Raw genomic sequence first — 15,580 nt, forward strand, 5'->3', positions numbered from 1 at the left:
ATATATATATATATAAAACCCTTCAATATATATATTGAAATGTGTTTTCGTGAGCAGAACAACAACATTTAAACCCTATAAACACTTATTTTCGTGAAATGCTTGAAAAGTGTTCATAAATGAATTCCACTTGGTTTTCGATTGTTTTATCTAATATAATGTCATTTGAACATTGCTGTACACGACACTGTTATCAACTTCAAATTCTTGCTACTAAACAAATTACTTTTATTTTGAAATTCCTAAACACGGAAGGCGTGACGTCAATCTTTGCATTGTCAAAAAGTCATAAGGTCAGTTCTGTGAAATAAGAAAGCACCTAAATATTTAATTGAACGACTGAAGTGGCTAGAAAAATTACTATAGCGAAGATAATTACTTACATAGTTTCAATTTGTCATGCACAAAAGTGCTTTTCGATATCTGTATTACTGGTTTCAATCATGTCATGCTAACAAAATAAACGTAATAGTAGACAAAAAATATTGTCGAGCTATCAGAACTGTCCAATATCATAGTTTTTTATATTTTCTACACCCTTTTCTAAAGTTATCATATCTCTGTCTCTAGTATGCATTTATGACGGTGGTGAATTTATCATTTGCTGCGGCTGGGTTTTTAGGAGTGTATCATCTGGGGGCAATAGAGGCAATATTAAGACATGGAGATAAGCTGCTGTCCTATTTAAAAGCCTGTGCTGGAGCATCAGCTGGTTCTTTAGTGGCCAGTGTATTGATCACTGCTCCTGATAAACTACAGGTAAAACATTGTATTAAAATTACACAGTAGAACACGTTAAAGCTATAGTTAATTTTGTCAATATTTACATATCCTCATGTCAAACCCACGTGATTATTTTTGTTCCTTGGAACCGAGGATTTTTTAAGTGTTTTATTGAAAAATAATTTCACAAGTCTTTCTGACACATATTATGAATGCGAACAGTGATTCCTGGCTGTCAAACCCAATAAAGGACAAACAAACACAATAAAGCCACAGTAAAAGAAGGCATACGTTCACTTTGTGATTAACAGACCTCAATTTAAGTAATTAGTCACTGTAAAGTCAAATCAACTCCTGTAAACATTGCACAAATCAAATATAGTGACATCAAAATACATTGGTTCTTGTGTTGTGACTCATGCCTTTTGGTTCAATCTGTATTAAGTGACCTGCAAATAATGGCACATTAACATTATATATTTATATATTTTGTTGATTTAATTATATAGTGAATTACTTAAATTTAGGTCTGTTCAACATATTCAGTTATTGTATTCTTTCAGAAGATTTGGAAAAGACTTTGGTGCACAAGTCACATCAGATACTTTTACTGTAGTTTTATTATGTCTTTTGTCCTTTATTGAAGATTTTTGAAAAATGTATTTTGTGTTCCACAGAACAAAGTTATTCACACTATGGGGAGTGAATAATAACAGAATTTTCATTTGGAGTGAACTATTCCTTTACATCAATCATGTGTTTAGCCAGGTCACGTGATTTTTACAAAGGTAGATGATTTATCAAGATGCACATTTTGAAAGATGCCTTTAACTGTACTGTATGTTCTGGTTTTGTGTTTACAAACAGCATTGTAAGGAATTCACCTACAGATTTGCTAGAAATGTCAGAAGGCAGAGGTTTGGAGCAGTGACACCAGGATATGACTTCCTGCTTGAACTGAGGCAAATGCATTTTTATAACAAAAGTAAAATTATTAAGTAGTTGGTTGAATTTAACCCCACAGGGCTTTTCGTAACCTTATTTCCCCATTCTGGATTTTAATCAGAAGGGCGGTCCAGGTAGGATACAACTCAGCTATTAGGCTACTGTCACACAACTTATTTTCTTTTCAAAAACATACTGAATTTCAAAATGGTGTTAGAATATTATGATTGATGCATTTACCCTCCAACGAAAGTCTTTTCTGTGAGTATTTTACTCTCAAACAGTTTATAAGAGGTGTAACACACGCATTCAGAAATATCGCACAGTTTGGAGGGCTAGGAAAGTAAGTGTTTTTCCATGCTGCCATTTCAGAGGTTTTTAAATAGAACATTTGTTTGTAAATTAATGTAGTAGTTCAAGAAAATCTCCAACTCTTTTTCTTGGGAGTCCAATTTCTCAGACTTTGATTTTGCATTGTGGATGCTTTTTCAGTTGCTGTGAAATGTCAGTCTTAAGATTAGATTCATAAGTGTTTTAATAATGGAACCAGAACAGTGCTTTTATTACTGAGGAGTCTGGGTGTTATTCTATCCTGTTATTATGAAAGTTGATTAAATCTTACAAATGTATTAAAAACAGACGTAAATTAAGAAAGAGTCATAAAAGACAAGTGAAACATGCAGTGCGTGAAAAGAAATTGCTGGCAAGAAAAGTTATTTTATGTAAAATGTATGTAAACCATACTGGTTTAGGACATGCCCACTTCTGTCTGTCTGCCGTTTACCAATAATTCTCAGTCTTTGAAATCAAAGCTTCCGGTATCTTCAGATTGGAATCCCCTGCAACTAGCAAATGGCATCCGGTGTTGATTTAGAGAAAAAAGGGAAATAATATTTAAAAGGTGCAGTCATGAGTGGACACTCTAATCAGGTCAAACAATTAGAAATTAACATAATGGTACATCTAGAAATCACTTTTTAACAAGTCTTTTTATTTAGCAAGAACTTATTTTCTCTTTATTGCAGTAATTTTGGCAACATAATTTCAAATGTAAATCCATTTATATATATAAATTAGGGCTGTCAAAATTGCTCAAAAATGACATTCGAATATTCCCTCTAAAAAAAACACATATATTCGAACTATTCGAATATCTGGTTGCGCATTTGGTCAATGACGCGCATTACGTCAATAACAGGACAAATTAATACAAAGAGACATAACTATTTGTATAGGTAGTTTATTTAAGTTTAAACATATTTGACAACGTATTACCTACACAAAAACAAGTAAATCAACTAATGGCCAAGACCTCACTCTCGCTCGCACGCGCGAGGCACTCTTTCTCTCTCTCTCGCCCTCACGCTCTCTGCGCATAACGGTTTAAAAGAACAACAACAATAAACAAATGTTGAGTGCTGATCAAGAGTTTTGTGCAAGCAATATAAGGTCGCGACTCTTGTCCCAAATATAGCAGGCTTCATTCAGTGATTAAAACAAATTATTAACATTAATTGAAGTTTTACAGTATATAGAACCGACATTGAACGCTCCGAGCGAAGCTGTGCTGTGGTAAACATGGAACTTTTCCTTGACATGAAACGGTAAATAATCAAACCAGTGGAAGCCTGCAGTGCATGAAACTGCTGTATCTAACCTACCTTATTCATGCAACATCTATTCAGTCAGTACAGTAGCCTTACATTTTAGTCATGTTTCTGTTTAACGTTAAATAAAATGAGGCACACAATTCGAGAAATGTGACAACAAAGACCCTCAGGCAGCACGCCCACTGCAAAAGCAGACAGCCGCACATCTGCTACCAGCGGCTGCGTTTTTTCCACATTCGAATATTAATTTTCACCTTCGAATTTCTGTTTTTTAAAACTATTCGAATATATATTCGAATTTAGAATATTCGTTGACAGCCCTAATATAAATTAATCAATTTTTGCGGTAATCAACATTATGCCACAAATGCAGTCGATTGAGTTTGGCAGAATGTCTGGCAGAATGAGGTTTGAATGGTCTGAATGGTATATGGCCTGCACTTAAATAGCACTTTTTTAACCTTAGAGGTTACCAAAGCGCTTTACACGGTGTCTCATTCACACTCACATTCACACACCAATGGCGGCAGAGCTGCCATGCAAGGCTCTAGTCATCCATTGGGAGCAACTTGTGGTTCAGTGTCTTGCCCAAGGACACTTCGGCATGTGGAGTCATGTGGGCCGGGAATCGAACCGCAACCCTGCGATTAACCGCTGACCCACTCCACCACCTGAGCCACAGCCGCAGCACTGAAGACAGTGCTATTCTGATGCTTAAATGTGTCACCTCCTCAGAGCTACTTGTGAAATCGTAGATACTGCTGGCATGATATGAAATGGCAGAGTTTTTCTTTTTCTATCTAAGGAAATAATATCTGTGATGTACATGCATTTCTGAGGGCTTCCTAAAAGTCTTGATGCACGGCTAGGAGCAGAGAGCAGACTTTATCAATTTTGATGAAATATCTTTAGAATGGAACATTGAGTGGATTTTTCTTTCCTTATTTCTCCTGCATTACGTCAGTGGTTTGACCAACACATTGTGTAATTACAAAATTAGATTGAGGAAAAAAATATTCACTGAGTTTGTTAATTATGCAAACACAACAAATGAGCATCTGTCCTTTGGTTTTCCACTAGGGAAGGCATAGAAGAGATTCTCCCGCCCAATGCCCACCAGTTAGCCAATGAACGCCTCCATGTTTCAATAACGCACTCAAAGACGCTCAAGAACACTATTGTGTCCAACTTCACCTCAAGGGAAGACCTCATTCAGGTATTCAAGCAATCATCAAACAATGATTTATCTTTCTACTACAGGAATGATGCCCATAACACAAAGGGAGCTTGCCTATTCAATAAGCCACATCATAAGTGCTGTCACTGGACAGAGTTAGTGCTCTGTAAAATTGCTACTGTTGAGTTCATTCATTCTTTTCCCATCTGAAATAAAGAACAAATTGCACCGGTGCTTCAGTAGTCAGTTGGATGTGTTGACAACAACAGCATTTATTTTATTTCTTTGCACTCTCTCATCTTTTTTTTATCCTCATCTTGTTTATTTATACCACTTTTTTTTATCATCTGTCCATTCTACCTATGTATTATGACTGTGTTGTCATTAAAGGTGCTCTTGGCCAGCTGCTTTGTGCCTGTCTATGCTGGAGTGAAGCCAGTGGAGTTCCAAGGTCAGGTAATATTGTCTAATGCAACCAACTCTCTGCTCTAATACTGTCTCTAAACCCTGTTGGATTCATAGTCTGTGGCTCTGCTAAGAGCTGCTTTGTGCTGTTTATATTTATTTAGATTAATGAGTTACCCACTTCTCTGGTTCTGCTTGTCCTCTCCACTGACAGAGGTCTGATAGAACTACATTAGAGACAGAGTGCCATGTTATTTTCAGCCAAAACTATTTAGTAAAGTTCATGTGTTGAGTTGTGGGAAACAGCTACTTGCTCTATTCTATTAGCATGACAAATGCTTTTAAACTCCTGACATAAACTATACTTGGTGTTTCCCACAGTGATTTTCATATGTATGTTTTGATATCTGCATGATATTTTAGAATGTAATTTTTCTCAGAAATGGATAGATGGAGGATTCACAGACAGTCTTCCTATTCTTCCAATGGGACGCACAATCACAGTGTCACCATTTAGTGGCCCTCAGGATATTTCCCCGGCTCATAAGGGCATGAGTAAACTTCACCTCAGACTGGCCAACATGAGAATAGTGGTAATTATTTTTTTAATATAATATTTTTTTTTTAAGTATAAGGCAATCTAGATCTACACAACTGGCATTTACTTAGCATTTAAATACTAGTGCTAATTTATGATGTTTTTTTACTGCCACATTAATAGAAAAAATCATAATGTTTGGAGAAGAATGTTATAATAGGCCTTTTACTAAAAATTAAATCATAAAAGTTTCAAGATTCAATTAGTAACATTTTAAGAATAGAGTCAAAATTACAAGAATATAGTCTGAGCTTTATGAGAAAGTCAAAGCATCATGAGATTAACCCTGTAAAGCCTGATATATGAAAGAATTGTCATCAAATAATTTTTTTTGAGTCCCACTGTTTTTAGTACCACTCACAAACTATAAAAAGAATAGAAAAAAATTGTGTGTTTTCTTTTTTATGTATCATATTTGATGCATTAGGCTTTAAAGGTCATTATCCTCCTGAGTTCCAGCAATTTATTTTTGTGTAGGACATTTTTTATTTAAATTTGTCTCAGCACTGTACATGCTACAGTGGTAAATCTTGGGGTATTATCAGAGGACTCCCTGGGCTTTTCAGAGATTCCAAAAATTTTAGAGTTTGGCCATGACATCTTCCTCTCCATGGTCTTAAATATGGATTGAAATGTATCACAGTTCAATTCAGCACATCAAACACAATATGACAAAAATAAAAATATATATATATATATATATATATATATATATATATATATATATATATATATATATATATATATATATATATATACATACATATATATATACATACAGTGCATCCGAAAGTATTCACAGCGCTTCACTTTTTCCACATTTTGTTACGTTATAGCCTTATTCCAAAATGGATTAAATTAATTATTTTCCTCAAAGTTCTACAAACAATACCCCATAATGACAACGTGAAAGAAGTTTGTTTGAAATCTTTGCAAATTTATTAAAAATAAAAAAATCACATGTACATAAGTATTCACAGCCTTTGCATGACACTCAAAATTGAGCTCAGGTGCATCCTGTTTCCACTGATCATCCTTGAGATGTTTCTACAACTTGATTGGAGTCCACCTGCGGTAAATTCAGTTTATTGGACATGATTTGGAAAGGCACACACCTGTCTATATAAGGTCCCACAGTTAACAGTGCATGTCAGAGCATAAACCAAGCCATGAAGTCCAAGGAATTGTCTGTAGACCTCCGAGACAGGATTGTATCGAGGCACAGATCTGGGGAAGGGTATATATATATATAGTGGGTACGGAAAGTATTCAGACCCCCTTAAATTTTTCACTCTTTGTTATATTGCAGCCATTTGCTAAAATCATTTAAGTTCATTTTTTTTCCACATTATTGTACACACAGCACCCCATATTGACAGAAAAACACAAAATTGTTGACATTTTTGCACATTTATTAAAAAAGAAAAACTGAAATATCACATGGTTCTAAGTATTCAGACCCTTTGCTGTGACACTCATATATTTAACTCAGGTGCTGTTTATTTCTTCTGATCATCCTTGAGATGGTTCTACACCTTCAATTGAGTCCAGCTGTGTTTGATTATACTGATTGGACTTGATTAGGAAAGCCACACACCTGTCTATTTAAGACCTTACAGCTCACAGTGCATGTCAGAGCAAATGAGAATCATGAGGTCAAAGGAACTGCCTGAAGAGCTCAGAGACAGAATTGTGGCAAGTCACAGATCTGGCCAAGGTTACAAAAAAATGTCTGCTCCCCTTAAGGTTCATAAGAGCACAGTGGCCTCCATAATCCTTAAATGGAAGACGTTTGGGATGACCAGAACCCTTCCTAAAGCTGGCCGTCCGGCCAAACTGAGCTATCGGGGGAGAAGAGCCTTGGTGAGAGGTAAAGAAGAACCCAAAGATCACTGTGGCTGAGCTCCAGAGATGTAGTCGGGAGATGGGAGAAAGTTGTAGTAAGTCAACCATCACTGCAGCCATCCACCAGTCGGGGCTTTATGGCAGAGTGGCCCGACGGAAGCCTCTCCTCAGTGCAAGACACATGAAAGCCTGCATGGAGTTTGCTAAAAAACACCTGAAGGACTCCAAGATAGTGATAAATAAGATTCTCTGGTCTGATGAGACCAAGATAGAACTTTTTGGCCTTAATTCTAAGCGGTATGTGTGGAGAAAACCCGGCACTGCTCATCACCTGTCCAATACAGTCTCAACAGTGAAGCATGGTGGTGGCAGCATCATGCTGTGGGGGTGTTTTTCAGCTGCAGGGACAGGACGACTGGTTGCAATCGAGGGAAAGATGAATGCGGCCAAGTACAGGGATATCCTGGACGAAAACCTTCTCCAGAGTGCTATGGACCTCAGACTGGGCCGAAGGTTCACCTTCCAACAAGACAATGACCCTAAGCACACCGCTAAAATAACGAAGGAGTGGCTTCACAACAACTCCGTGACTGTTCTTGAATGGCCCAGCCAGAGCCCTGACTTAAACCCAATTGAGCATCTCTGGAGAGACCTGAAAATGGCTGTCCACCAACGTTTACCATCCAACCTGACAGAACTGGAGAGGATCTGCAAGGAGGAATGGCAGAGGATACCCAAATCCAGATGTGAAAAACTTGTTGCATCTTTCCCAAAAAGACTCATGGCTGTATTAGATCAAAAGGGTGCTTCTACTAAATACTGAACAAAGGGTCTGAATACTTAGGACCATGTGATATTTCAGTTTTTCTTTTTTAATAAATGTGCAAAAATGTCAACAATTCTGTGTTATCCGGTCAATATGGGGTGCTGTGTGTACAATAATGAGGAAAATAAATGTACTTAAATGATTTTAGCAAATGGCTGCAATATAACAAAGAGTGAAAAATTTAAGGGGGTCTGAATACTTTCCGTACCCACTGTATATATATATTTAGAATAAACAATATATATATATATATATATATATATATATATATATATATACACTAGGGCTGTCAAAATTGCTCAAAAATGACATTCGAATATTCCTCTAAAAAAACACATATATTCGAACTATTCGAATATCTGGTTGCAGCATTTGGTCAATGACGCGCATTACGTCAATAACAGGACAAATTAATACAAAGAGACATAACTATTTGTATAGGTAGTTTATTTAAGTTTAAACATATTTGACAACGTATTACCTACACAAAAACAAGTAAATCAACTAATGGCCAAGACCTCACTCTCGCCGCACGCCACGAGGCACTCTTTCTCTCTCTCTCGCCCTCACGCTCTCTAGCATAACGGTTTAAAAGAACAACAACAATAAACAAATGTTGAGTGCTGATCAAGAGTTTTGTGCAAGCAATATAAGGTCGCGACTCTTGTCCCAAATATAGCAGGCTTCATTCAGTGATTAAAACAAATTATTAACATTAATTGAAGTTTTACAGTATATAGAACCGACATTGAACGCTCCGAGCGAAGCTGTGCTGTGGTAAACATGGAACTTTTCCTTGCCATGAAACGGTAAATAATCAAACCAGTGGAAGCCTGCAGTGCATGAAACTGCTGTATCTAACCTACCTTATTCATGCAACATCTATTCAGTCAGTACAGTAGCCTTACATTTTAGTCATGTTTCTGTTTAACGTTAAATAAAATGAGGCACACAATTCGAGAAATGTGACAACAAAGACCCCTCAGGCAGCACGCCCACTCGCAAAGCAGACAGCCGCACATCTGCTACCGCGGGCGCGTTTTTTTTTCCACATTCGAATATTAATTTTCACCTTCGAATTTCTGTTTTTTAAAACTATTCGAATATATATTCGAATTTAGAATATTCGTTGACAGCCCTAATATACACTCACCTAAAGTATTATTAGGAACACCATACTAATACTGTGTTTGACCCCCTTTCGCCTTCAGAACTGCCTTAATTCTACGTGGCATTGATTCAACAAGGTGCTGAAAGCATTCTTTAGAAATGTTGGCCCATATTGATAGGATAGCATCTTGCAGTTGATGGAGATTTGTGGGATGCACATCCAGGGCACGAAGCTCCCGTTCCACCACATCCCAAAGATGCTCTATTGGGTTGAGATCTGGTGACTGTGGGGACCATTTTAGTACAGTGAACTCATTGTCATGTTCAAGAAACCAATTTGAAATGATTCGAGCTTTGTGACATGGTGCATTATCCTGCTGGAAGTAGCCATCAGAGGATGGGTACATGGTGGCCATAAAGGGATGGACATGGTCAGAAACAATGCTCAGGTAGGCCGTGGCATTTAAACGATGCCCAATTGGCACTAAGGGGCCTAAAGTGTGCCAATAAAACATCCCCCACACCATTACACCACCACCACCAGCCTGCACAGTGGTAACAAGGCATGATGGATCCATGTTCTCATTCTGTTTACGCCAAATTCTGACTCTACCATCTGAATGTCTCAACAGAAATCAAGACTCATCAGACCAGGCAACATTTTTCCAGTCTTCAACTGTCCAATTTTGGTGAGCTCTTGCAAATTGTAGCCTCTTTTTCCTATTTGTAGTGGAGATGAGTGGTACCCGGTGGGGTCTTCTGCTGTTGTAGCCCATCCGCCTCAAGGTTGTGCGTGTTGTGGCTTCACAAATGCTTTGCTGCATACCTCGGTTGTAACGAGTGGTTATTTCAGGCAAAGTTGCTCTTCTATCAGCTTGAATCAGTCGGCCTATTCTCCTCTGACCTCTAGCATCAACAAGGCATTTTCAGCCCACAGGACTGCCGCATACTGGATGTTTTTCCTTTTCACACCATTCTTTGTAAACCCTAGAAATGGTTGTGCGTGAAAATCCCAGTAACTGAGCAGATTGTGAAATACTCAGACCGGCCCGTCTGGCACCAACAACCATGCCACGCTCAAAATGGCTTAAATCACCTTTCTTTCCCATTCTGACATTCAGTTTGGAGTTCAGGAGATTGTCTTGACCAGGACCACACCCCTAAATGCATTGAAGCAACTGCCATGTGATTGGTTGATTAGATAATTGCATTAATGAGAAATTGAACAGGTGTTCCTAATAATCCTTTAGGTGAGTGTATATATATATATATATATATACATTGATATTTAAAATGTTGTAAAACGTTTTCCGCAGGGTCTCTTATGGTACTTATGGTAAGATGACATCATCATAGCTTGAATGAAAATAATTAGATTTTTGTAACGATAGAGCAGGCTGCATTTATAAAAATAAACAGAAATATTAGTTCACACTTTAAATATATCTTATAAAAACTATAATATGTAAGAATTTTCCAAGATCTGTGATTATTTTGTTTTTGATTTTTTTGTGGTGGGCATGAATGGAATGGAATGGTTATTGAGATGTACCCCAAAAGCCTGTTGTATTGTAATTGGTACATGTAATTTCAACTGGCTTTTTCAATAAAATAATATACACAAATTTAACCAAACACAAGTTGCTTATATTTTGCAAATACTAATTTTAAAATATCAATAACAGTATAAATATAACTTTAACTGTTACTTTATTAAAATAATCTGTAATTTACCCAACATAAGAGACAACATTTTAAATAGATCGATGTAAACATTGAAACCACATTTGTTTCACAGATAGACACTAGAAGGTGCCAAAAACATGTGAAACTTAGATACCATAAATTCTTTTGGCTTGTCAGCTGAAACAGGAGCCGTCAAAGGTTGTGTATCATATTTGATACACACTGCGTTATATTCATAATATGATTATAAAATCAAAGTAATATTAGAGATTGGAGTAATAATGTTTTGAGCATGAAGTTATAATGCTATGAGAATAGAGTTGTAAAATTATTAAAAGCATAATATTGTAGGAATAAAGTAGAAATATTGGGAGAATAACAGTATTACAAGAAAAAGTGTGATTACACAATACGAATAGGTCGCCGAAGCCAGCATCTTCATCAAGAGATTGTTGCTGAGGATTTAGTTAAATCATAAATTGGAAATTGAATGAACTATACTGACATTCAGGAAATTGCCTTTTTATGCAATTTGAAATGGCAACCAGTAGTAGACTCCAAGAGTATCGATAGTTAAATTTGCATCTTTTCTCCACCATATCACTTTAAAATTACTTTCCTTGTGACTTTATTCTCATAATATTCCAACTTTAACCTTGTCTTGCTGTGACTTTAATCTTGTAATGCTACTACTTTACTCTCATAACATTAGAGATTTCTTCTCAATACATTACTACTTCAATCTCATAATGCCATGGCTTCATTCTTGTAATTTCGTCTTTATTTGACATTATTCTCAAAATTGTACTTCTTAAATTTTGTGATGTTATTACCTTATTGTCATTACTTTCAAATTGCTGTTTATGTTGTAACCTGCGACATGTTTTGAAATCTCCGTTTTCCACCCTCAGCTCTCCAATGACAACATCGTAAGGCTGAACCAGGCCCTGTTTCCTCCCTCATTACCAAGACTCAAAGCACTGAACCAGGAGGGATACCAGGATGCTGTTTGCTTTCTTAAGACAGACAGATGGATGCAATAGTTGTTTTTCTAATTTTAGTTATGGAATGTCTAAACTGTGGCATGTTGACACCATTTTTAGGAACTTTTCCTAGTTACTGTACCAAAACATCTTAAGAGCAGTGCAATATTTAATATTTTTTTTATATATAATATATAAACACTCCTCACAAAATCTGAATGGTTGCAGCCTGGTGCGTTGGACTCAGGAAATATTATGAAAATAGAAGAAAACATCCCACACACAGCTGTAGCTTAAGATCACCAATATTTATTTGAACACCAGTGTTCCAGTCATGCAACCTTCATCAGACATTTAAAAAAGCGAGGGTCAAATAACCTAAATGATGCTGTTTCTATAAATATTGGAGTTCTAGACATCATCAACCCAAGCCAACATGTGATTGGAAGGATATTGGACAAACCAAAAAATATTGTGCTGAAATATTAAATGTTTTGGAGCTGAAATATTAAATGTTATTAAAGAGTGTTAAAGTGCTGACTTTTAGTTTTTCTGCACTAGAGAATAGCTTGGTGCTACAGTTGAAGTCAGAAGTTTACATGCACTTAGGTTGAAGTCATTAAAACACATTTTTTAACAACTCCACGGATTTAATATTAGCAAACTAAAGTTTAGTTGTAAAGTCGTTTAGGACATCTACTTTGTACATGACAAGATATTTTTCCAACAATTGTTTCACTTTTAATTGACTATATCACAATTTCAGTGAGTCAGAAATTTACATACACTAAGGTAACTGCCGGTTTGGAAAATTCCAGAAAATTAGAGAGACGTACGAAGCTTGTCCACGTGTTTGAGTGTTTCTCAAGTTTGAGTGTTTGACTGACGCAGCTGGCTGAAAAGCAGTGCATGTTTTTGTTTCTTTGTACGCTGAAAAGTGTCATTAAATGTGTTTGTCAAGCTGGTCCCAGTTTCTCACGTTCTTAAGTGTTACAGTATTTTAAGTATACAGTATTGTGGACCTCCAAAAGTCTGGTTCATCCTTGAGAGCAATTTCCAAATGCCTGAAGGTACAACATTCATCTGTACAAACATTAGTGCGCAAGTATAAACACCATGGGACCATGCAGCCATCATACAGCTCAGGAAGGAGAAGCATTCTGTCTCCTAGAGAGTAATGTAATTTGGTGCGTAAAGTGCAAATCAATCCCAGAAATACAGCAAATGACATTGTGAAGATGCTGGAGGAATCGGGTTGACAACTATCTATATCCACAGTAAAAACAAGTTCAAAATGTATATAACTTGAAAGGCTGCTCAGCAAGGAAGAATCCAATACATCAAAATTGCCATTGAAAATCCAGAATACAGTTTGCAAGTGCACATGCTGACAAAGATCTTACTATTTGGAGAAATTTCCTCTGGTCTAATGAAACAAAAATTGAACTCTTTGGCCATAATGACTATTGTTATGTTTGGAGGAAAAAGGGTGAGGTTTGCAAGCCAAAGAACACCTACCCGTGAAGCATGGGGGTGGCAGCATCGTGTTGTGGGGGTGCTTTGCTGCAGGAGGGACTGGTACTCTTCATAAAGTAGATGGCATCATGAGGAAGTTACACATCAGCCAGGAAGTTAACAATGACCCCAAGCATACCTCCCAAGTTGTGGCAAAATAGCTTAAGGACAACAAAGTTAAGGTATTGGAGTGGCCACAATGCCCAGACCTCAATCCAGCAGAAAACCCCCACCAATGAAATAGTTATTTACCTTATATGGGGGTGACATACATGTTTGAGCTATGTGTGAAATGTGAGAGTAGAGACAGGAAACACATTCCTATAGAAAACATCCTTTGAACAGGGAAGATGCTAAGTGGATCTAATTGTGTTTTTCCTTCTGACCATCCGGCCAGATTACTAATATAAGTTTCAGTATTGAAACCCTGATTATTGCGAAACATCCTGTTACGATCCCCTGTTGTCTGCCCAGTGTTTCTCTTGTCACCTGTCATGAACTACATTTCCCACAATTCCTGGCCCTCATCACTGCCAGCACTCTATCATTGTTCTCACCTGTTTGTCATTTGATCATCACTCTCCCTGTGTATTTAAACCCTGTTTGTTCCCCAGTCATTGTCGATTGTTGTTTGTGGATGTCTGAAGTAGATGTTACTTTGTTCACCCATTTCGTGTACCCTTGGATGTTTTTATGTTTTGGTTTCATTTTCCCCTCGTGGACGTTTCCTTTGTTCCTGTCTGTCTTGTTTTCACTTTTGCTCAATAAAGAACCCACGTTTAGATCCCCACTCCTCGTCTGCCTCTCCTACTTACGTTACACATCCACTGTTTTGGAGTTGATCTGGAACCGAATTATGTGCTGACTGGCAAATTGAGCCATTTAGAAAGTGAATCTCAATAATATCATTCAGCCAGGGCCGTATCAAGACAGTGTGGTGCCCCTGGGCACTATACCTCAAAAGGCCCCACCCCCAAAAAAAAGTTTGATCACGCGCGCGCACACACACTCCAGCTTTGCAATCTTGTTCAGACTGTTCATTATGCGAAATAGAGCGATATGTATCGCTATTTAGTTTTATTTATTTTTATACCGTGTATTCTCCGGGTAAATTCGTGCACCGAGACGTGACGCCCGTACCGTTTCGGTTCAATACGAATAACTTACATGTACCGTCCCACCCCTAATATTTATCTTCATTAATGTCCTCTTCCTCACCCGAGTCTTCCTCGCTCCTGTCTCCCCAAGGACAAGGAGAATATCCTCATTCGCCTGGCGGTCATCGCCGACGCCCTGACTAACATTAGCAGCTGCTGTATCTCCCCCGCTAGCAGCGCCAGCGGTGTCAGACTTAGTGCTGCTGGTGTCTGCAATTCCCGTGTTCTCCCAAAAAACTAGTGATTTAACAAAAAATTTGTCGATCCCTGGAACATTTTTTATTGTAGCTAAAGGTCTAGCATCCTTCTCTTTCTTTAATCTTCTTTTTGCGAAACCACTCAATTGCCGTCTGTCCATTTTGGATTTTGATTCATTTTCTGTAGTAGCCGTTAAAAAATGACACATTTGCGCTGTAATTGTTGTGGACCAACTCATCTGTGACAGATTGGGGAGGGGGAGTGATAGTGGTCATGTAATCTTCATTTATTTATAATTTATTATTATTATTATTATTATTGTTAAATTAGTGTTCATAAACAAGTTATGTATGGTCTTTCAAGAATTTCAAGTTAATAATATAACAATTTACGAAAAATATTTTTAAAGCTTGTGTCATGTGGTGCCCCCTAGTGGTTGTGAATGGTTGGTGCCCCTGGGCACTGGCCCAAGTGCCCTTATGGATAATCCGGCTCTGCATTCAGCTGTAAGAAAAACAGAAATGCACAAATCTCCATCACTTCTATTAACTGGTTTATGGACAAGAGCATTTTTTTTGTAATGCGTAGAGCTGATAATAGAGACGAACGTAACGGAGAAGAGAAAGATCAAAGTTTATACTTGGCAAGCTTTGAATCATATCTGCCAGGGGACATGGAGAGACTGAGTCAGACAACTGGACAGATAGAGACAAAAAAATATATTTTGGAACAGAGAAATGGAAAAAAAATCAAACTGGCATGAGAAACTCTTGAGTGCATACCGGATCCCTCTAGTATTACA

At 37.4% G+C, this 15,580-nt stretch overlaps 1 protein-coding gene across 3 annotated transcripts; it reads left to right on the plus strand.

The window, feature by feature from the left end:
* The first annotated feature begins 262 nt into the window (after nt 1-262).
* Nucleotides 263-14,615, plus strand: LOC127651613 (patatin-like phospholipase domain-containing protein 4). Of its 3 annotated transcripts, XM_052137534.1 has the most exons (8): nt 263-293; nt 571-759; nt 1,591-1,685; nt 4,359-4,494; nt 4,846-4,911; nt 5,301-5,453; nt 9,872-9,928; nt 11,837-14,615. In XM_052137534.1, exons 2-8 carry the CDS (start codon nt 580-582, stop codon nt 11,966-11,968), a joined length of 819 nt encoding a protein of 272 aa, XP_051993494.1. In that variant the 5' UTR covers nt 263-293; nt 571-579; the 3' UTR covers nt 11,969-14,615. The 3 variants fall into 3 exon arrangements, with proteins under 3 accessions (XP_051993494.1, XP_051993492.1, XP_051993493.1); XM_052137532.1 differs by lacking the exon at nt 9,872-9,928 and having other exon boundaries at nt 11,837-14,613; XM_052137533.1 differs by lacking the exon at nt 5,301-5,453 and having other exon boundaries at nt 4,846-4,906; nt 11,837-11,977.
* The last annotated feature ends 965 nt before the right edge of the window (nt 14,616-15,580 follow it).

The sequence above is a fragment of the Xyrauchen texanus genome, chromosome 11 (assembly GCF_025860055.1).
Source record: "Xyrauchen texanus isolate HMW12.3.18 chromosome 11, RBS_HiC_50CHRs, whole genome shotgun sequence".
Classification (NCBI taxonomy): domain Eukaryota; kingdom Metazoa; phylum Chordata; class Actinopteri; order Cypriniformes; family Catostomidae; genus Xyrauchen; species Xyrauchen texanus.